The 24378-nt window shown below is 38.8% G+C and overlaps 1 protein-coding gene across 3 annotated transcripts in view; it reads right to left on the bottom strand.

The window, feature by feature from the left end:
• CERS6 (ceramide synthase 6) overlaps positions 1 to 24378 on the bottom strand; it is a 314768-nt gene that overhangs the window by 142239 nt on the left and 148151 nt on the right. For all 3 annotated transcript variants that reach the window (XM_040229272.1, XM_040229275.1, XM_040229274.1), the window contains exon 4: positions 4179 to 4236. In XM_040229272.1, coding sequence (XP_040085206.1) covers positions 4179 to 4236 — 58 coding nt within the window. The remainder of the gene's footprint in view (positions 1 to 4178; positions 4237 to 24378) is intronic.

Here is a 24378-nt window from a genome sequence, read left to right as displayed (position 1 = left end):
CAGCACTGAGCAAAGTGTTGTGGGCAGACAAGCTCCAGTCCTTGAAATGTTTGTTACTGTTTCATCAGAATGTCAATTAACTACGTTGCTAAGCGCACTGTTCAGTTCTGCCGGTTCTTCTTCAGAGACAGACTCTCTCAAAAAAGAAGCAGCGAGTTGATCTGCATTCAAGTCAAGCTCCTTATCTCATGGCAGACTGGCAGCAAACAGCAGATCGATTACTCTGAATAATATCATCTTAGTGACTTGCTCCGGAGAAGGCGATGGCACCCCACTCCAGCACTCTTGCCTGGAAAATCCCATGGATGGAGGAGCCTGGTAGGCTGCAGTCCATGGGATCGCTAGGAGTCGGACACGACTGAGCGACTTCACTTTCACTTTTCACTTTCCTGCATTGGAGAAGGAAATGGCAACCCACTCCAGTGTTCTTGCCTGGAGAATCCCAGGGACGGCGGAGCCTGGTGGGCTGCCGTCTCTGGGGTCGCACAGAGTCGGACATGACTGAAGCGACTTAGCAGCAGCAGCAGCAGCAGCAGCAGTGACTTGCTTTTGGTTTATAATTCTTTACATTATAGTCACTCCAAGAATCACTCCTGTGATTTCTGTCTCCTAATGGAGACCCTGACTGATAGAGAGTTAGGTAGAGATATATTTTGAGCAAACTTTATTTTCATTATATATATGCATGTGTATGGGCTTTCCAGGTTATGCTAGTGGTAAAGGACCTGCCTGCCAGTGCTGGATACATAAGAGATGCAGGTTCGATCCCTGGGTCAGGAAGACCCCCTGGAGGAGGGCATGGTAACCCACTCTAGTATTCTTGCCTGGAGAATCCCCATGGACAGAGTAGCCTGGCGGGCTACAGTCCACAGGGTCACAAAGAGTCAGACATGACTGAAGTGACTTAGCACGCACACACGCATGCATGTGTAGAAAACTGTGATATAAAATGTGCCTTGTGGTCAAAAAGTTGTTACTATATTAGCCTAATGGATAGATTACATAGAAAAAAAGAATTTACCTGAGTCCTGGTTGCGAACGTATCTCAGGGATTCCCTGTGACACTATATTTTTAAAAAATTAGTAAAGGAACTCAAAGAAAGTATTTAAGGAACTCTACTCAATACAAACTTCCACCTACAAATGAGAAAAAAGATAATAATAAGTGAGAGATAACTTACTCTATTTTCAAAGGTTTGACATATGGTTCCTTTCAAGACCTAGAAAAATGTATTAATTTGTATGAGTACATTGTGTGCTGGGACTTCAGAGTACCTCAACTAATTCTGTGTCTTCTTTTATGAAAGTACTTGTCTCTGCCAATCATATTTATGGAGCAAAGAGTCACTTGTGTCAACAATTACAGGAGCAGACTATTAAAACTATTTAAATAGTTTAGATTCTACTATTTAAATATATCCTACTAACAAAACAATGACTTCACCTAATAGCTCACTAACGTGTGTGTAAGGTCTATGCCTGCCACGGTCTGCTTCCACCATCAGGTTTACTGCTGGTTCTAAAGGCAGCTTGGAGCTAAGAAAGCAAAGACAGCACATAACATCTGCACACCTAAGCATTAGCTCCTTGCCATCAATGAGGTGCACCCTCTTATCTGTCATCACGAAACTACAGAAAACATTTTGTTGATTTCCTATGAGTGAACACACGCGCACACACACACTTTCTTTGTAGGGTGTCTGAAAATATGGGGCCAATGATTTCATCCTTTATTATAGAACTATCCATAGGGTGGCCACACAATTGATCACCTATACTGGGTCAGTACAAGAGGCAGGTAGGTGCCCAGGACCCTGAGACAATTCATGCGGAAGTCAGCCTGTGTCTTGCTCTGAAAATATGTTCACATATCAACTATAGGAACTATGACACAATGGAGGGGAAATCAACACAGAGTAAGTGATAAAAGGTACAAGAGATCAATATTTCTCTTATGCTTCTAAATACCTTGCATATGAAAACTATTTCTAGTCACATAGGGTCTTTTCCCATCATATAGCCTTTCTTCAGAAAAACTAGAATATGTTAAAGTTCTACAAACAGAAACAACAACTACATTAGGTTAAGTTTCCTAGCTTAACCAAAGAGGGAAGTCATCTGAAAATCATGCTGCGGTTAAGGCAGGCTGGTAAAGTGGGGGAAAGTACTAGAACAAGAGAGAGCAGTATGTGTTTCACTTCAGATTCAGCCCTTTCATAAACTCACTGTGTGACCTGTAGAAGGCCACCTACCCTTTCTGGATTTCCGCTACCTCAGCTGTGAAATGAAACAGTTGGACAAGACAGCTTATGATATCCTTTGCAGTTAGCTCAGTCATATGGATTCCATGTACACTATTCTATGTTGCATTATAACCAAACTCTAAACCATACAGCTCATCCCAAACTGAGTGCTTCTTAGTATCAAAGGAAGAAACTCCCAATACAAATTAATCCAACAAGAACAACATCTAGCTCTCTTCATTTTTAAGCATTTATTACATATAGAAGCAGCTGAAACGGTTACAGTTTAAGGAACAACAATTTTCAAGCAAACATTCTATTGAGAAACTCTCTTACTGCCTTCTACAGAGCCACTGAGAACTAGGGAATGAAAACTACTATCGTTCCATTTGGTTCCATTCAGTCTGTGTAGGGACAGAATGAAGCAGAGCTGTGTCAAAGTGCTTCCTGTTCTGATGACAGATGGCCAGGCTTGCTGAATGAGAGCTTTTAAAAGAGACTGCATCCTGCAGATCTAGGGAAAAGGGCAAAAAAGTGCTCCTGGCTCTCACCATCTCTCCTTGCTCACCATCATCAACAGAACCTGACATGAATTCCAAGCCTTGACCTCAGTTAGCAACTCAATATTCCCATGATGCCCAGCTCTCCCATGTCAGCTGAAATTCCATCCAAAGTTATTTCCTCTTCCGAGGTAGTAAAGTTGGAAGTATAAAAGCTCTATAGCCATTTTTTCTCTCTACAGCTCTATAGCCAATTCTTTCCATTTTCCCCCCAGATAAGTAAACTTAAAAACTGGGAACAGTAGGGCTCCAAAATAAACACTTTCCACCACATTTATTTACCCCAGTTGAGAATGTCTTCATACTTAGCGTACAAAGTGAAGTTCATTCTTTTAAATCTATTCAAATAACCTCTGGGCCATGTAGTCTTATTAAGTGAAAAATAAGTGCAGTTGCTAAAGGATAAGAGAACAAGCAAAAAGAATATTTCCTCTAGGAAACTATGATACTGGGAAACAACCATTATTTATAATAGAATTTGCCACAGGCAGACAATATCTTACAACTCAGACTCGAAAAATAAAAAGGTAATTTTCATACAAATATTTACAAGAGAGAATTTACAAGTAAGGAATGTCACTTGACACAATGCCCCACTTTGAAAAATAAAAATGTGCTAAATAAAGATAACACTGATACCACTTTAAAGGATAACACCATAAAATATTTTTTAAAAATAAGGTTCCACCTTCTGCCAACTCACTATTGTGTGATTGTGAGACTTGAAGTTAAGCAGCCTAACTTGTTACTGCTATTATATGTCTTCGTGAGACGAAGTTAAGCAGCCTAATTTGTTAGTGCTATTAAGCACTGAAATAATGAAGAAAAAGACTATGACAGCCTCAAAGAGTTGTTTTCGTAGGTAACGGTGCCTTCGTTTATGTAGAATAGCAAAGCACAGTCTAGGAAAGGAATGGAATTTTCCACTGGCAGTTGGTGTCACCTTGTTGGTAGCTTTGCAAGACACTAAATTCTAATTTCTACTGGCAAAGGCTATGATAATAACACTCAATGCCACAACTGACCTTTTTAAGTTGTGTGATGTGGTAACTCTAACTTCTTTTCGAGCCTCAGATGAATTTTATAAGTTCCTAAAGCCTATGGGTAGCAGACAACCAACTAGAGTGGTCCGAGGACTTAGCAATATCTATCACTGGAAAAACAAATTATTTTCAAAACTGTTTTCTACATATGCCTAAAAGTTACTTACTACAAAGAATAAATCAACAATATTTTTATAAATCAAAGAAAATGTACAAATAACTCTTAGCAAGTCTTATGACTGTTTAAAATACTACTTCTGTCACATCAGAAAACATGAGATATAGACTTATAATTACATGAGAATTATATAAAATAATTTGACAGATCCTACCTTTTTCAGGTACCGGATTCCATAGGTAAATATATAAAGGCCATATGAAAATTTCCACCTGTGGAAAGTTTAAAAAGCATTCTATGATACTCAGTTTAAATATTTCATAGCACATTCTGAAATACATGTGTGAAAAAAATTCCATTAAAAGAACCCCCCCACACACACCTTTGCCCCAACCAGGGATTAAACATAATTAGTGACTTCAGTTCAGTTGCTCAGTCGTGTTTGACTCTCTGCGACCCCATGAATCGCAGCACGCCAGGCCTCCCTGTCCATCACCAACTCCCGAGTTCACTCAGACTCGTGTCCATCGAGTCAGTGATGCCATCCAGCCATCTCATCCTCTGTCGGCCCCTTCTCCTCCTGCCCCCAGTCCCTCCCAGCATCAGAGTCTTTTCCAATGAGTCAACTCTTTGCATGAGGTGGCCAAAGTACTGGAGCTTCAGCTTTAGCATCATTCCTTCCAAAGAAATCCCAGGGCTGATCTCCTTCAGAATGGACTGGTTGGATCTCCTTGCAGTCCAAGGGACTCTCAAGAGTCTTCTCCAACACCACAGTTCAAAAGCATCAATTCTTCGGCGCTCAGCCTTCTTCACAGTCCAACTTTCACATCCACACATGACCACTGGAAAAACCATAGCCTTGAGTAGACGGACCTTTGTTGGCAAAGTAATGTCTCTGCTTTTGAATATGCTATATAGGTTGGTCATAGCTTTCCTTCCAAGGATTAAGCATCTTTTAATTTCATGGCTGCAATCACCAACTGCAGTGACTTCAGTGCAGGCTAAACACGTACACTTACCATGAATGGCATACAGTAAATATTTTAAATATTAATAATTATATGTGTAACAATTTTTCTTTCATTCAGTTATTATGTTTGCCTCTTCACTCATCTTTTCTTCTCTCAGCATGTGAATTTCCTCTAGTTCATGGCTCATGAAAGGATAGATTTGAACAATATGAAGGTATATAAGATAGTTTGGAATTCTTTGCCTGATTCAGAGATTAAGTAAATGACTTAACTGATGTTCATGTTTTTAAAGAAAACTTTAGTATTTTTAAAGTAGGTAATAGTTTTTCCCTTCATCTTTTAACAAATTTTTATTGGCATATTTCTGGATATCACTAAAGGAACCTATCTGGAATTCAAACCATCCATCTGATGTACAACTGTTAGCAACAACCTTATACTATCCCAAACTCTGTTCAGCTGTTAGATGGTCACTTTTTTAAGGGGGAAAATCTTTAAGGTCTCTTTCAATGTTAGATGAATTGAATGTTTATCTCTTTTAAAGACTTTACATAAATACCAAGACTTTATATAACTTATATACATAGTATGTGTGCATATATATAATATATGGTTCCTGCAAAAAACCTCAACCTGGTACTCAATTCCCAATTTCATTCTTTTATTTTTCTGAGTGTAAATAGTTGTGCCTTTAAAAACTGGTTGATGTCACAAAACAGAATTCCTGAGATCATGCTGCTTATGGTATCTTGAGTTACAAGTTGTAAATGAACACAAAGGAGAAAGTGACTAGTCAACTTTGTGATGAGGAAATTTGCTTTCTGTGTTTCCAAGCCATGTAAAAATTTCAAATAAGAATTTTTTTTTGCTCTTTGAGTCTGATTTATTTTCAGTTGAAGTATAGTTGACTTACAATGTCATGTTAATTTCAGGTGTACAGAACAGTGATACGTTATACATTATATATACACACTGTTTTTGTTTCCTAACTAAATCATGTCCGACCCTTTTGCGACTGCCATGGACTGTAGACCATAATTATATATATGGTCTCAGTTCAGTTCAGTTCAGTCGCTCAGTCGTGTCTGACTCTGTGACTCCATGAATCACAGCACGCCAGGCCTCCCTGTCCATCACCATCTCCCGGAGTTCACCCAAACTCATGTGCATCGAGTCGCTGATGCTATCCAGCCATCTCATCCTCTGTTGTCCCCTTCTCCTGCTCCCAATCCCTCCCAACATCAGGGTCTTTTCCAATAAGTCAACTCTTTGCCTGAGGTAGCCAAAGTATTGGAGTTTCAGCCTCAGCATCAGTCCTTCCAACGAACACCCAGGATTGGTCTCCTTTAGGATGGACTGGTTGGACCTCCTTACAGTCCAAGGGACTCTCAAGAGTCTTCTCCAACAACAGTTCAAAAGCATCAATTCTTCAGTGTTCAGCTTTCTTCACAGTCCAGCTCTCATATCCATACATGACCACTGGAAAAACCATAGCCTTGACTAGATGGACCTTTGTTGGCAAAATAATATCTCTGCTTTTTAATATGTTATCTAGGTTGGTCACAACTTTCCTTTCCAAGGATTACTCGTCTTTTAATTTTGTGGTTGCAATCACCATCTGCAGTGATTTTGGAGCCCCCCAAAATAAAGTCTGACACTGTTTCCACTGTTTCCCTATCTATTTGCCATGAAGTGATGGGACCGGATGCCATGATCTTCGTTTTCTGAATGTTGAGCTTTAAGCCAACTTTTTTGCTCTCCTCTTTCACTTTCATCAAGAGGCTTTTGAGTTCCTCTTCACTTTCTGCCATAGGAGGGTGTTATCTGCATATCTGAGGTTATTGATATTTCTCCTGGCAATCTTGATTCCAGCTTGTGCTTCTTCCAGCCCAGCGTTTCTCATGATGTACTCTGCATAGAATTTAAATAAGCAGGGTGACAATATACAGCCTTAATGTACTCCTTTTCCTATTTGGAACCAGTCTGTTGTTCCATGTCCAGTTCTAACTGTTGCTTCCTGACCTGCATATAGGTTTCTCAAGAGGCAGGTCAGGTGGTCTGGTATTCCCATCTCTTTCAGAATTTTCCACAGTTTATTGTGATCCACACAGTCAAAGGCTTTGGCATAATCAATAAAGCAGAGATAGATGTTTTTCTGGAACTCTCTTGAGTTTTCGATGATCCAGCGGATGTTGGCAATTTGATCTCTAGTTCCTCTGCCTTTTCTAAAACCAGCTTGAACATCTGGAAGTTCATGGTTCACATATTGCTGAAGCCTCACTTGGAGAATTTTGAGCATTACTTTAGTAGTGTGTGAGATGAGTGCAATTGTGCAGTAGTTTGAGCATTCTTTGATATTGCCTTTCTTTGGGATTGGAATGAAAACTTACCTTTTCCAGTCCTGTGGCCCCTGCTGAGTTTTCCAGATTTGCTGGCATATTGAGTGCAGCACTTTCACAGCATCATCTTTCAGCATTTGAACTAGCTCAACTGTAATTCCATCACCTCCACTAGCTTTGTTCATAGTGATGCTTTCTAAGGCCCACTTGACTTCACATTCCAGGATTTCTGGCTCTAGGTGAGTGATTGCACCATCATGATATATGGTGTAGAGCATGGTCTCTCTCTCTCTCTCTATATATATATATATATATATATCTTTTTCAGATTAATTTCCCTTACAGGTTATTACAACTTATTGAGTAGATTTCCCTGTGCTATACAGTAGGTCCTTGTTGTTTATCTATCTTATATATAGTAGTGTGTATATGTTAATTCCGTTCTAATTTATCCCTTTCCCTTCCCTTCTGATAAACCATAACAGGTAAGATTTTTTGTAAAGGTTATTTGAGGAGATGATTCAGGTTACAAAGCTCTTTTGAGGTAAGAAGAAAAGAACAATAGCAGTGAGCTCAGAGAGCTGAGTAAGACTCGATTGTAGAACCAAATGTCCCTGAGTTTCATTCCTGGACTGACTGACTCTTCAAACATCCTGGAATTCAAGTCAGAAGTAACCTTTAGAGAAGAGTTTTGAACTTTAGGATTGAAAATCATCAACTAATAATCCATAAAACCTGAATTCAGACAGGAACAAAAAGCAATGATTCTAAAACTTCTTACAAAAGCCTTCTTTTAAGTAAAGTCAGTTTACTTACTGCAGTGTCAAAGTCAAGGCCTTAATTTTAACCCCATCTCCATTATCAATTTTTCTGGTGGCTGCGGGTGAGAGTATCTGTGTATTTCTTCTGTTAGGATGTATAAATTCTAAATCAGAAGTGAAGACCTGGTATGGCTCTAAGGGTTTGTATCTCATGCAGTTACACAGAGCATGATGCTAGGTTTAATGTTTTGCGGTTACTATCTTAAAATTCTTAATACTTGTTGAACAAGGAGCTCCATATTTTATTGTTCATTGGTTCCTAGAATTATATAGCTGGTTCTGGTCAAGATTCATAGATTCTCTTAAATTTGAGCAAACCTATTGATATCTCTTGACCTCAATTCCATCTCTATAATGGGAGAGTGGTTTATAATATACTGTTTTTGATATTTATACTGTTTTGATATATTGATATCCTAAGGATTTGATGGAAAAAATAATTTCTACTTCTCTCTAGTTCCTCTGACTCATGATTGTATTAAACCAGCCTAATTCACGCATTTGCAAGTCACTTTTTGGTCTCTGAAGACAAGTGAATTCACAACTCCTAGACTAAATGATTTAAACAGCTGTTTCAGCTCTAGAACATTTGTTTCCAGTCACCAAGTCATGCCCAGCTCTTTGTGACCCAATGGACTGCAGCATGCCAGGCTTTCCTGTCCCTCATCATCTCCTGGAGTTCGCCCAAGTTCATGTCCATTGCATCAGTGATGTCATTCAATCATCTCCTCCTCTGTTGCCCTCTTCTCCTTTGCCCTCTTCACCTCCCCTTCATGGCCTTGTCACATCAAAGGGACTTGCATAACTCAATGAAGCTATGAGCCGTGCCATGCAGGGCACCCAAGATGGATGAATCATAGTGGAGAGTTCTGACAAAACATGATCCGCTGGAGGAAGGAACAGCAAACCCCCAGTATACTTGCCGTGAGAGCCCCATTAACTGTATAAGATACTTAGATCAGGCAGTTTTTACAGATAATAAAGAAACTTTATGAAAGTCATTGGAACCTCTATAATCACTCATGTAACTACATTTTCTTTCACAAAATGACCCAGCTTTCATAAGACATAGGTTGTATTATAGGAACATGAATGCCTCCATCATTTGAATAACAATTTGTAATGAATATCTATAAGGCAGAGTTTATTTCCACCAAATATCTACAGAAGCAATATTTTCAAGGATTTTTCCAAATTCAGGAAGTCCTTTGTTTTATTTTTGTAGTTTCATGTAAGTTACAGTTTTAAATGGTGCCTAGCTACCAGCCATTAACACAACCCCTCTCAACCTCCCACTAAAATATCTATTAAAAAGAAAGGTAAATAAAGGTGCATGCAACCACAAAAAGGAAAAAATGACCTTGTACCTATTGCAGGAATCAAAGAATTTACAGAAGAAAAAAAAAAAAAGAACAAAATTAGAAATAAAAATATAATTAGAGGCAACAAGAAACAAGCTATTGGTCTTAAAGGAAGTAGGAAAATCTCAGTATATCTTCCTGTCTCCACTTTCTGCCATCTTGTACAGAAATGCAAAAATCTGCATCAATCAGAAACCTAGACAGCCCTCTGTCATGAATGAAACTTTTGAGGCAGGAGGAGAATCCCCCCACCTTGTCAATTCATGACTGTTCAAAAGATGAGTAAGAAAAAAGGAAGTATTTAGCACCCCAGGAGTTCCAGTTACAGAGAAGGTGACTTAGGGGCAAAATGATTCATGGTGATGTTGCGTTCTGGAGGTTGGAGTTCTTACAACTCATTTAACTGACAGAGAACAAGATATAGAGATAGCTGCTTTATGTGAAATTCTTCTGGTCCACTGAAAGTAGACCAAGGCCTATAGTCATCAACCTGCTACAAGGTCAGAGAGCTAAAAGAGGACTTTTACTAGCAAAAAAGAGAACAGAGAGTGGGGTAAAAGTCAATCTATGCATCTTCTCTGTGAGCAGGTCTAGATGGATATTTCCAAATTCAGGAATGAAAAAAATCTAAATGTCAATACAGGTCTACTAAGAAGTATTTATTGCATAAATATGGAAAGAAAAGAGCATGCTAACGATCCAAAGAAAGAACCATCTCCTAAAGTTAACTCCGTGGAGGAATCCGATGTCATTTTTAGAAAAGCATTTGGCGTTGTTAGATATGTCTCCTAAAATCAGAAGAAGAAAGCCACAAATTAGTAAGACTACTGGGTAAGATAAAAAGAGATTATAAGTGAAACAAAAAAGCAATATAAGGATTCTAAAAATGAAGTGAAGGAATATTATCCACATGAGGGGGAAGGGGAAAAAATGTACACATATCCTGCTAAAAATCATTGATGTAGAAGATAAACCATCTCCATAGGGCTGGAGAAAAGAACCAATAGACGAAAGAAGACCTAAGATCCAGAGAATCAGAAAAATCAAGTCTAATTATAGCTGCTTCTGAGAAAACTCAACTGAAGGATTTAAACAGAATAACCAAAGATACAACTGAAAAAAAAAACTGACTGAAAAGAATAAGGTCAACATTGTATTCTGAACAATATCAATTCAAAGCCACATCCTGACCAATTTTGAATCCTTGGGTTAAAAAAAAAATCCTTCAATATCCATGCACAAAAACAAAAAAAGTCAACATACAAATCAATTGAAAATATGTCACTATCAAAGGAACAAATATCCAGTGGTCTTAACTTCTCCTTTGCATCACTAAATTTATAGAAAAGAGAGAACATTTCATCAAAGAAAGCTACTGCCAACCAAACTGCTTTCATCTGTTAAAAAAAAATAAAAGTAAAACATTCTCAGATAATCAAAAGTTCTGAAAATACATTACTCTTTAACCATTACTAAACAAATTACTTTGGTCAATTCCAACTCATGGAGATACAAGCAAAAGTTAAGAATTCAAAAAGTATGATTTTAGAATAAAAGAAGTATTGTTAACAACATAAATAATTGCTGTAAATTTCATTGGGGAAATTTGGGCAAACAATGCCCAATAAACTGTGGAAAATTCTGAAAGAGATGGGAATACCAGACCACCTGACCTGCCTCTTGAGAAACCTGTATGAAGGTCAGGAAGCAACAGTTAGAACTGGACATGGAACAAATAGGAAAAGGCGTACGTCAAAGCTGTATACTGTCACCCTGCTTATTTAACTTATATGAAGAGTACATCATGAGAAACACTGGGCTGGAGGAAGCATAAGCTGGAATCAAGATTGCTGGGAGAAATATCAATAAACTCAGATATGCAGATGACATCACCCTATGGCAGAAGGTGAAGAAGAACTAAAGAGCCTCTTGATGAAAGTGAAAGAGAAGAGTGAAAAAGTTGGCTTAAAGCTCAACATTCAGAAAACTAAGATCACGGCATCCGGTCTCATCACTTCATGGGAAATAGATGGGGAAACAGTGGAAATAGTGTCAGACTTTATTTTTCTGGGCTCCAAAACCACCGCAGATAGTGATTGCAGCCATGAAATTAAAAGATGCTTGCTCCTTGGAAGGAAAGTTATGACCAACCTAGACAGCATATTAAAAAGCAGAGACATTACTTTGCCCACAAAGGTCCGTCTAGTCAAGGCTATGGCTTTTCCAGTAGTCATCTATGGATGTGAGAGTTGGACTATAAAGAAAGCTGAGAGCCAAAGAATTGATTATTTTGAACTGTGGTGTTGGAGAAGACTCTTGAAGAGTCCCTTGGACTGCAAGGAGATCCAGTCAGTCCATGCTAAAGGAGATCAGTCCTGGACGACTGATGTTGAAGCTGAAACTCCAATACTTTGGCCACCTGATGCGGAGAGCTGACTCATTTGAAGACCCTGATACTAGGAAAGATTGAGGGCAGGAGGAGAAGGGGACAACAGAGGATGAGACAGTTGGATAGCATCATCGACACAGTGGACATGGGTTTGGGTGAACTCCGGGAGTTGGTGATGGACAGGGAGGCCTGGCGTGCTGCGGTTCATGTGGTTGCAAAGAGTTGGACACGACTGAGCAACTGAACTGAACTGAACTGAATGCCCAGTTAAATGCTACTGTTCTTAAGGGGCAATTTAGTACAAAATATTTAAAAACAATAATCAAAGGATGAATTATCAGATTATATTACTGGAAGAAGGGACTGGAGAAGGGAAGCATTAAATTTATTCTTAAAGAGAAATTTCAAGACACTGTGGTCATGGTAAGAGAAATACAGTTAAAAGAATGTTTCTTTAAAAACTTAGAGGATGTCTGGTTAAAGATGGCTATGTTTTGGGTGCACTGAATTGGGTGATGGGTGATAGGTCTGATGGGTGCATGAATTTACCTATGTGCCTTTATGAATACAGCACTAAACAGGCAGAAGAGGAATTTTGTTAAGGAAAGCATAAACTCAAAAGGACACAGACAACAGGGTTGAGGATAACCACCGCACTGTGGAGCCTGTTGTCAGAACCAGGGGCTGGCTGGATCCTAAGTTGTGGTTGGAGGGTACTCAGAATCACCAGAGAATCCCAGAAAGATTCCAGATGAGAAAGCAACTCTGCAAGGGAGGAACCTCTATTGGACCGAGAGGCCTCAGGATTAGCTTGCCCAATTCCAGACTGTTGCTAAGTGGCAAAACCAGGACACAAACCTAGTGCAACACTCTCTCAAAAGCCTCCTCTCAAATTCCACAGAATTAGCATGCATTTCTCTGCCTAGATGTGTTCCACACTACACTTGTTTGGACATGGAAACCTTTTATAGCCATCAAGCCTGAAAATGAGAATGGAAAGCTAGTAAAAACTACCACCCACAGAATCTGTTTTATTGTCCTTATACAATAAGGCTGAAAGCGTTCTTTGTCAAAGTAAGACTAATAAAATGTGCCATAAAAGCAGAGAATCAGAGTGTTGAGGTCTTCTGTTTTATTGCCAGGTGTCACTCACATGGCACAGGGGTCCTAAATGATAGAGGAGGCAGATGCAGGGAGAGACATCCAGAAGCAGCTCCCTGAGCTCCACTTAGCACATCATCCTCGAGAGAGGAGGACAGCCCATGGGGCCAATTTCTTTACAACATTTCTGGAGTACTTGCTCTGGGCTAACAGCTGTTCTGAGCCCTTTACAAGCAGAAAGTCATTCAGTGAAAACTATTCCACGCAACAAAGTAGGTACTATTAACATCATCCCTAATTTTCCTTCAAATGAGGAAATAAGCCCAGAGAGGTTCGCTGACTTCTCAAAGGTCACACAGCCAGGAAGGGAGAACACCAGGACTGCAAACCAGGCAGCATGATTTCAACATCCCAACTCTTAACTATTATGCTCTGCTGCCTCTTCTTGATGTTACACAGCTGAAAACTGAAGACAGTGTATTCGGCTGAAATGGTATTTCCAACCAAGGGGCCATTCATAGATACCACATGATGAGAACAGTCTCTGTCCTGATGACTAGAAACTGGCTGCTTGCAAAACGGGAAGTAGGGAAGGGCTGCACTGGGGACTCCTCTCAATACCAGGGCACTTAGACAACACTGAGCTTGCTCACTAAAGTCACCAGTAAAATCCCAGGACCCTTCTCCGTCTTAGCCACTCATCTTGTCCATGTACTGCAACACTATCCCTCCTTTGAGATTTATGTCAAATGCTAGCTATTCCATGAAGCCACCTTTTCTGAGCACTGCAACAATGAAAGCATTATGATTCTCTGACGGTGTGTTTCTTACCTCCTTATCTCATCTTTGATTACAGCCACAAACCTCCGACTTGGCTTGTGAGCTCCAAGTAGGTATGACTGAATATTATTTATTTTGTGTTTCTGACAGCAGAGTGTTTGGCGAGAAATAGTTCCTAAATTGACATCTGAATTTTTATTAATGGTATGAGCACTCCCTTTAATTCTCTACTTATAGGTTTATTTTAACCAAAATAGTCTTTAATCAAATAATTTTACCAACTGTTTCCAGAAACTGTGCAAGATATGAGTAAGAAAGGGGAAAGACATGCCAAATGCTTGTAATGCAGTTTTTTTACATGACCAATATAGCAGAAATTTGGAATCAAAGAAAGTCAACTCGGGAATGGTCTAAATAATAATTAAAAAATACTGTTACTGAATGCAAAACTAGGATGCCTTATTAGAACACATATTAGCTTGTAGTTCCTTTGATTCTGACTGAATTTATCAATTTGAGACATTTCACATTTTCACTGTTCCATCATTTAAGGTTAAAAAAAAAAACACTGCTTACCAAATATATAAATAAAAGTGAAGTAGGGCTTACATCTTTCTTCATGAAATTTAATATAAACTTCATATATCTTGCAAATTATTACAAATGAAGTGAAACTACTATTGTTGTTCGATTGCTAAGTCATGTCTGCCTCTTTGTGATCCCAAGGACTGCAGCACGCCAGGCTCCTCTGTCCTCCACTATCGCTCAGTTTGCTCAAATTCATGTCCATTGAGTTGGTGGTGCAATCTAACCATCTCATCCTCTGCTACCCACTTCTTCTTTTGCTTTCAATCCTTCCCAGTATTAAGGTCTTTTCCAATGAGTCAATTCTTTGCATTGGGTGACCAAAGTATTAGAGCTTCAGCTTCAGTATCAGTCCTTCCAATGAATACTCAGGATTGATTTCCTTTAGGATTGGCTGGTTTGATCTACTTGCAGTCCAAGGGACTCTCAAGAGTCTTCTCCAGCACCACAGTTCCAAAGCATCAGCTCTTGAGCACTCAGCCTTCTTTATGGACCAACTCTCATATCCATACATGACTACTGGAAAAACCATAGCTTTGACGATATGGACCTTTGCCAGCACAGTGACATCTCTGCTTTTTAATATGCTGTTTAGGTTTGTCATAGGTTTTCTTTCCAATGAACAAGTGTCTTTTAATTTCATGGCTGCAGTCACTATCCTCAGTGATTTTGGAGCCTTAGAAAAGAAAATCAATCACTGCTTCTACTTCTTTATAGTGAAACTATGGAGTTTGATAAATGAAAAAATATTCTGAAATTAATTAGTAAAGACTTTGTATACTGATATGGTTGTCCATTGGTATTCGTGGGGAATTGATACCAAATAACAGTGTCAAATATCAAAATCCAAGGATGCTAAAGCCCCTTATATAAAATGGTATAGTGTTTGTCTACAAACTATACACACTCTCCTGTACACTTTGAATCATTTCTAGAGTACCTAATACAATGTAAACGTTATGAAAATAGCTGCTAGTATGTGGCAAATTCAATTTTTGCATTTTGAAACTTTCTGGACTTATTTTTCCCAAATATTTTCAATCCCTGGTTAGTTGAAATTTGTGGAAATGGAACCCCAGACACAGAAAGCCAACTGTACTTTACCTAAATCTATCCTTTCACCTCCCAAGGATCGAACCTGGGTCCCCCGCATTGCAGGTAGATTCTTTATTGTCTGAGCCACTGGGAAGCCCCACAAAGAAGATTAAATTCCTGATTTTCTACTGAAAACTTCAAAGCTTATGACTTTCATAAGGTACGAACAAAGCTACAGTATAAACATGGTATACTCATATTTCATCATTTCTCCAGTCAAGTACATCAGGACTTAAAAACACCCTTCAAAATGGTTTCTGTGTATAAGATACATTCACTTCCACAATGTTTTGAAGTGAAGTTAACTGTGGCTTCAAACTTAATAGCCATCTTAATCATCAACTTTATGAAGTGAACGGTACTTCTATTTACTAGGCGTTCTTTGAGGATCAACTAAGTATTTTCATAAGTTAGTAGTAGCTGCGTTCCTTGAGCACTCACTTAATGTCTGGTACCATCATAGGCTTTTGTATGTACTAACTTATTCTCATCTTATGAGAACCCTATGGGGTGGATGCTATTATCATTCTGATCCTACGGACGTGGAAAAATAATTTAGGTCACTTGCCTAAAAGCACAGTTAGAATTTGGGGATTCAAACCCAGGCAATCTGATTCCAGGGACCACACACCTTTCTACTACATACTGCCTCTTTATTTTAACATAAAAGTTAAAATAGAAGTTATATTTTTTATTGCAAAGTACATTACTCTATAGCTTTTTCTCCAAACATATTAAGCAAAATCAGTGGAATTACTCTGACAGCTACGGCCTCCACTTTCAAGCTCCTTTTTGATGCTAAGGCAGGAGGGCAAATAAAACTCTCTGTTTTCTTCTCTTCCTTTCTCCACAAATGTTAAGCATACACTCGAAGTGAAATGACTTGGCAAGAGTCCTGGTTAAGAGTTGGTGTCATGAATGTGTGATGCTTACCCTAGAAGGACAACAGCTTACTGAGGGCAAAGATTTGGTCTTACAGGTGTTTGAGTGCAACATTGGTATATTTCTGTGTACATAAATCAAAGCTATCCATCTCCCAATTTTTATGTTTGAACACAACTTTTTCTTTTTTATTATTTTTAATTAGTTAATTTATTTAATTGGAGGCTAATAACTTTACAATATTGTAGTGGTTCTTGCCATACTTTGACACAAATCAGCCTTGGGTATGCATGTGTCCCCCATCCTGAATCCCCCACCCTCCCCCATCTCATCCCTCAGTGTTGTCCCAGTGCACCAGCCCTGAGTGCCCTGTCTTATGCATCGAACCTGGACTGGAGATCTATTTCACATATGGTAATATACATGTTCCAATGCTATTCTCTCAAATCATTCTACCCTTGCTCTCTCCCACAGAGTCCAAAAGTCTATTCTTTATATCTGTGTCTCTTTTGCTGTCTCGCACATAGGGTCATTGTTACCATCTTTCTAAATTCCATATATATGCGTTAGTATACTGTATTAGTGTTTTTCTTTCTGACTTACTTCACTCTGTATAATAGGCTCTAGTTTCATCCACCTCATTAGAACGGATTCAAATGCATGCTTTTTAATGGCTGAGTAATACTCCATTGTGTATATGTACCACAGCTTTCTTATCCATTCATCTGCTGATGGACATCTAGGTTGCTTCCATGTCCTGCCTATTATAAACAGTGCCGCGATGAACACTGGGGTACACGTGTCTCTTTCCATTCTGGTTTCCTTGGTGGTACGCCCAGCAGTGGGATTGCTGGGTCGTATGGCAGTTCTATTTCCAGTTTTTTAAGGAATCTCCAAACTGTTCTCAATAGTAGCTGTACTCGTTTGCATTTCCACCAACAGAGTAAGAGGGTTCCCTTTTCTCCGCACCCTCTCCAGCATTTATTGTTTGTAGACTTTTTGATGGCAGCCATTCTGACTGGCGTGAGATGGTACCTCATTGTGGTTTTGAATTGCACTTCTCTGATAATGATAATGAGTAATGTTGAGCACTTTTTCATGTGAACACAAGCTTTTCTTAACAGCCTTGATCTATCGAATAGCCTTGTTTTTTCACCAGTGAAGGTAGTGATCCCAGGGGGTCCATCCACACCCTTGTTCTACCAATGAAAACATCAGGTTCAGAGAAATGTGTAACTTCCCTATGTTCCCAGATAACCTGGTGAAAGAAAACAGGGCTCCTCATTTTTCACACCAGGTCTCCTTTGTCTACATCTTAAAAGCCCTATAGCCTTAAGGTCTAGACTAGAAACAGATAATGACACCCTGAGTTCAAAAAATACTCAGGGTGATACACTCAGAATTGATACACTGCCAATTCTCTGAGGAAGCATGTAATGTCCATTAGTGCACAGACATCAAATTTCACAAATTATTATTATTATTATTATTATTTTTAACAGAGCCACAGGTGCCAGACTTCTGTTCATCTGGGTGGTTGGTGGGTTAGCTGGATTTTTGGTTTGTAGAACAAAATTAGGTCCTTCAATTATATTTTGCATTCAGTAGGTCTAACAAAGCCATCAGACATCACTGTACCATGTTAATGATGCAGACACATATTTCTTTCTTGTTCCACAGGTTTTTAGCCAAAATACCTCTCCTCAAAGATTAGACATGGGTTCGACCCCTGAGTTGGGAAGATCCCCTGGAGCAGGAAATGGCAACCCACTCCAGTATTCTTGCCTGGAAAATCCCAAGGACAGAGGAGCCCGGTGGGCTACAATTCATAGGGTCACAATGAGTTGGACATGACTGAAGTAACTTAGCATGCAAAGATTAGTTTTAGAATGCAGCATTTTGAAGTGAAGATAGATTTAAGATAGATTATAAACAATTGATAGGTTTTATCTGAAGACATTTTTTAAAAGAGGTAACAATTTTTAAGTCTGTATTCTCCATTTCAAATTGGAATTATTAATTTTATTAATTGAAGACAACAGAGGTGACCATCAGCTAGGAAGAAAGTAAATTGACTTTAGCTTGAAAAATTCCATAAATTTAAAGAAACAAAGATGAGATTAAAGATTCTTTTCTTGGAAACTCTGACATACAATCTAAATTCCCAAGATAGCATTCAAACTTTAATCAGTTTAGGAATCCAAAGAAATAGTTTAGCTAGGAGAAAAGATATGACTCAGCCTATGGACCAATTATGCAGACCTGAGTTTCACCTCAAAGCAAACATCCCCTGAAATTATTTCTATGTCCATCAATAAGTAACTCTGTGACTCTAAGTAGTTTTCCTCATTTGCTGAAGGCTCAGCTTTCACTTTTCACTTTCATGCACTGGAGAAGGAAATGGCAACCCACTCCAGTGTTCTTGCCTGGAGAATCCCAGGGACGGGGGAGCCTGGTGGGCTGCAGTCTATGGGGTTGCACAGAGTCAGACACGACTGAAGCAACTTAGCAGCAGCAGCAGCAGTTGTTTCTCTGTTTGAGAAGCAACAGACTTATCAATGCAGTCACTGAGGCTGGAGGTAAGTAAAACCTATTCACTTCATTCTCAGGATCAGTGTGAACTTAATCTGAGCCAGAACTGTCTTCATTAAATCATTGATTCAAAAAACAGGTTAGGCACTTCTGTAACATGCAAAATAATGTTATATATTTCATGAATATACATACTCATATACATATATACACATATATGTAGCATAAAAATAAAGAAGGAAATATAAACACCAAATTGAGGATAGAGATTGACTGGAGGGTAGAGCAGAACATAGAAGAGGTCTATAGAGAGCTTCAGCTGCTTCTGTAATATTTTAATCCTTTAAAACAAGACTGGAGAGAGCTCAGAGGGTCTCAGTTATATTAGTCTCTGTATTTAAGAATACTTCATTATAAAAAAAAAAGATACTGTGAATAAGAATTATGTTCAGTAAAACATATTACAGTAAATGATTATGTCTTTTCCTTTCTCACACCTAGAAACTATGAATGGCTTTTTCATTATATACCATCAGTCCAAGCATCATTTTCTAAGCATCATAACTAGTTTTACTCTTTTCCTGCCATTTATAGTCATATGATTTGAGGGCTAAAATTACTATTGGAAATGTTTCAGGTATTGTCTACATTTTATACTGACTTCTAAATCTACTGTGATCCATTTCTTAGATTTAACTACTTTGATTTGGACATTGAGTTTTTTTAATGCTTTGTTTGTAAATTCTAACAGCGGTCAAATTTTACTGATTCTCTCTTCAGTTCTCTATTGGGGTCCATTCTTTTCTTTCCAGGTTGATTTTGCTTGTCAAATGCCCAGCAAGGTTGAATTCAGCATCTCTGGCCTTTGGCCCCTCCCATGAGTCTTTCCAACACCAGTGCCAGGCTCCTACAATCTACTCAAAATACAACTGCCAAAAATCAACATCCACAAATGACATTGTTAGGTCACTGTGTCTATGAAACATTTCTCCTTATTCCTCGAATTCCCCTGAATACGGACTAAACGTGTAATTGTGAGCTTCAAGTCCATTCATTTATATGCAAGTTTGAAAGGCCACAACTTGTAGAAATCAGAAAAAGATAAATGAGCATTTTCCAACAAACATTTGTTCAGGATAAGAATAAAGGAAGGAATAAAATCAAGATTATTCTCCTGTTGCCAAAAATAAAATCAGTCAATATGACTTTGGAACATGTACTTGCAAATGTCACAATTCTTAAGCGTGTGGTTTAGGCAAAAGCAGCCAAATATTTATTACCACCTAACGTCAAGCTAATGTTATGTGTCCCTTGAACATCAAGTGCTTTCATAGTCTCTATGTACTTTCTTTTTTCTTATCTGAAAGCAGACTGAAGACAAAGAGTCATTTGTTCAGATGCTGTGATTACACAGGAAAGAAAGAAATGGGAATGAATGGTACTCCAATTTGAAAAATGTACATACTTTTGCATTTAAGCAAGAAATTCATTTGTGTCTCTCTACTGCCCTGTTTGGTATCAACTTTCTGTCATAGGCTATAGCACATCTCATAACTGGAGGAGAGACAGAGCAGCAGGCCATTCACAGGGCCTGGCACAGAGATCCTCTCTTACCCTTAAATCCTGCCTACAGTTCTAGTATAAAATTTCTTTAGTTTCCTCATCTGAAAAATGGGGATGAAAATATGTAATTTTCAGTATTGTTAGAATTTAATGAGAAATGAAAGAAAAGATTAAAACACAGAGAAATATGCTCAGGGATGGACCCTAGGATGCTATGTAGGCTCATTGTTAATTTACTTGCCCTGACATACCAGTCTCACCATGCATTCATACATCATATTTCACCTCCTGGTGTTCGTTTGTTTTTTAAAATATTTTTTCCACCCACACCCACACCACTTCTCATCCTCCAGCTCCTTCAGCCCATTTACCACCACATTCTCCTCTTGGACTTTTAAGTTGTCTGTGAAGAATACAGATTTGTTTATGTAGATGTTTATGTATGTATGTGTATGGACTTCTCAGGTGGCACAATGGTAAAGAACCTGCTTGCAAATGCAGGAGACATGGGTTCAATCCCTGGGTAGGGAAGATCCCCTGGAGAAGGAAATGGTAACCTGCCCTAGTATACCATGCCTGGAAAATCCCATGGACAGAGGAGCCTAGTGGGCTACAGTCTATGGGGTCACAAAGAGTCAGACATGATTGAGAACATACACAGACACGGGTATATATATGTATAAACATAGATATATGTATCAAGTAAATATATAGTATATGTATGTGTATAAACGCACATATCTATGTGCATGAGTATGTATGTACATATAAAAGTTAAATCCAAGAATATCAAGGATCTTCTAATTGGAAACAAATACAGGAATGTAGACCTCTGACCTAGTATCTTCTCTGTGGGAGAGGATGATGTTCTTGCTCCATCCTCTATTAGGGAAAGAAAAGTAAGAGCAGACAAACAATTTGCAGTCACAAGGCACTTTGCAAACAAGTCAGTTAACTTGTACTTCTGTATAAGAAAATAAGCCATTTCATGAAATTGAGCCTAGTTACAACACACACAATGAAATTCTTGGCTGACTAGTCGCCATGTGACTTGTATGCTGACTGAAAAAAGTAATGAGTTGCCCACATGCCAGCTATATTCATAAAGTAGTACCTCATCTTTTACATAACCAGAACACTCCATTCACCATGAGTACTAGAAGACAGGGAGCTGCCCACTTTAAAGTCGCATCATGCTACCAAAAAACTGTCAGAACTAATAAGTGAATCACAGGATACAAAATCAAGGTGCAGAAATCTGTGACATTTTTGTACATTTACAAACTATCAGCAAGAGAAATTAAGAAAATAATCCCATTTACAATTGCGTCAAAAAGAAATTTTCCCTGATATCCATCTACTTCCCCAAAGCAGAAGTGTTTGTTCCCACAATATACTGTTCTAATATTTATTATAGTTATCTTTTAAGCAGATAACTGATGCTGGGAATGATTAAGGGCAGGAGAAGGGGGAGACAGAGGATGAGATGGTTGGATAGAATCATTGACTCAAAGGACATGAATTTGAGCAAAAATAGTGAAGGGCAGGAAATCCTGGCACACTGCAGTCCATGGGGTCGCAAACAGTCGGACAGGACTTAGCGACTGAATAACAACAGTGCTTTAAGAGACCAACAATCAGTTGATTTTTCATTTCCAAGTGAAAGATCTGTGCCTTAATTCTGCCCAAGACTCACTTTAGGGAGGCCGCATTCTCCCTAGGCTGGAATACTGGATCCATGGGGGGCTTTCATTTCAGTCTTTCTGAGTGAGCATGGGCGCTCCCTGTGATTCTATCATCTGGTCTATAAAATGAAGATAATAACATCTACTTCAAAGGGTTTGAGTGAGGATTAAATGAGATGATACTTGTAAAGTACACAGAATAGCATTTCAGTATTGGCAAATGTTTAATAACTCTTATCTTTATTATTTTTATATGGCATGTATATGACATATACCCCAGAAATCATTCCTGAATTAAGTCTTATGGTTAACTGTATGGGCCAGTACCAATGGCTATACACACCACTAAATTATAACAGGACTTTAAGGAAAGACATTTTGTATGAGATTTGAAAAAGATACAAGGGTAAAGAAAGCCTTCCTTCCACTAAAGTGGTTAAGCAATAGGTCATGTAAATGAGGGACTCTCTGTTGCTTCTTTATTAAATTTATGTGTTAGAATTTGGCTGACTTCTTATTTTCCCCTTGTTTGCAGTTTTAAAGTTATTTAATATTTAATGTTACAAAACCACTTGAGATTGCTGCTCCACTAAATCTGTACATTGTACACGCAGTTCTGAAAATGTTAAGAGCAAAATTTAGTAGAGCTGGAAAGTGAAAAGTATAGCAGTGAATTTCCACGGCAATGTGGTGTTGTAAATAAGATATGATACGTGGAGAAATTGATCACCGAAGGTGTACAGATGAAGAGAATGAGTTTATGTTTATTCATGGGGTTTTTTTAAAACTCCTGTGCACTGAGATATTTTATAGGCACAAAATTAAATATCCAAACTTCAAGGTCATCATCTAAAACCTGTCAACACACTGCCTCTAAATGAGGGACTGCAAACTTAAATCCTTTGGGCACCACGCCAGTCAGACAAACAAGGAGATGGTTAGGCTGAGCTCTGGGTGAACAGCCACTGGCATTGAGTCCCCATGCTGGCAGTGGGGCAGGAGGTGCTCAGGGCTGTGGCAATCTCAATACCCCACTGAAGTAAGGGTCAGTCAAATGTCAAGACAAACCCAAACTGAACTGTGGCCAGAATTCTCCCATTTTGCAGAGAAAGCCGGCAGTCTGATATTTTATATATTTTATATGAAATCTGATTTTTAAATAAATGCTGGCAATTAACTTGACTGCCAACTAAAACACTAAAAAGGCCAAACAAAATACATCTTGAAGGCTGGATTCAACCTGGGGTCACGAGTTCACAACTTTTGCTTTCATATGTGGCAGAAATGGGTGGGATGTTCTATTTTTAACCCTTACTCTCCAAAGTACATAAATAAGCTGGAATGGAACCCTCTGCTTTCCCAAGGCATGGAATTTTCATGGGTAAAATTTCATCCTCATTTTCTAATGACCTAATGAACTCTTGATCAATTCTCAGAAAAGGTCCAGCAACCAAAAATGGAGAGAAGTCAAATCAAAGAAATTCTACATGTAATTATGCTCACAGACTGCCATTCATTAAGGAGGATAAATTGAGCAATTACTTAATGGCTAGACATGCAAGGATCTAAAATGAATAAGTCATAATCCTTCTCTTAAGAAGCTGACAATCTAACAGGCTATTTCTTGATGGGCTATGGCTGCAAATCTAAGAAAGCCTTACTATTTGAGGCCATCATTCGCATCCTCTGTCTGCATTTTCAGCTTGGGACAATATCCAAACAGTAGCTTTTATCTCAGGGTCATCCTGCCCTAGTGTCTCTAGGGGAAAATGCCTGGAGATCTCAGTTCTTCCACATCAGATCTGGGAATCTTATTAAAATGGAGGTGGTGTTGCATCTGTCCCTTCTCTCTGTGAGCTGAGGTGAGAGAGGGGTGGGGAACAGATGCAGTGGGGGACCAGGCAGAAAACCCAAGAAAAAGTTCCACTGGACCCAGTGTCCAAATCCCCTGACGACTTTCGTAGGAACGTAGGGCAGGAGAATGGTCAGGAGAGTAATAGCACCAACGCAATGGGAAAGCGTCTGGAGGAGGGGCATGGGCAATGGGCAAGTGAGGGATGAGGGGAGGCCGTAGGTAAGACATTTACTATCAGAGTTTCAATAGCAAATCAGTTACTCATAGATGATGGCAAATGTTAACGGGAAAACAATTCAAATTATAAAATAAAATGTATTCACAATTTTCCTGGAACATCTATACTATGTAATTGAAGGCAGATATATACAGTCAAACAGACAAGTCAATTCTCAAGGGGTTCCTTGTAATCACTGGTACATATCTGGGATGTTATGACCGATGTAATAAATACA

This window comes from Oryx dammah, unplaced genomic scaffold (genome assembly GCF_014754425.2).
Source record: "Oryx dammah isolate SB20612 unplaced genomic scaffold, SCBI_Odam_1.1 HiC_scaffold_27, whole genome shotgun sequence".
Classification (NCBI taxonomy): Eukaryota; Metazoa; Chordata; class Mammalia; order Artiodactyla; family Bovidae; genus Oryx; species Oryx dammah.
Note: the sequence above shows the minus strand (reverse complement) of the source record. Positions and strands in the feature narration are given on the sequence as shown.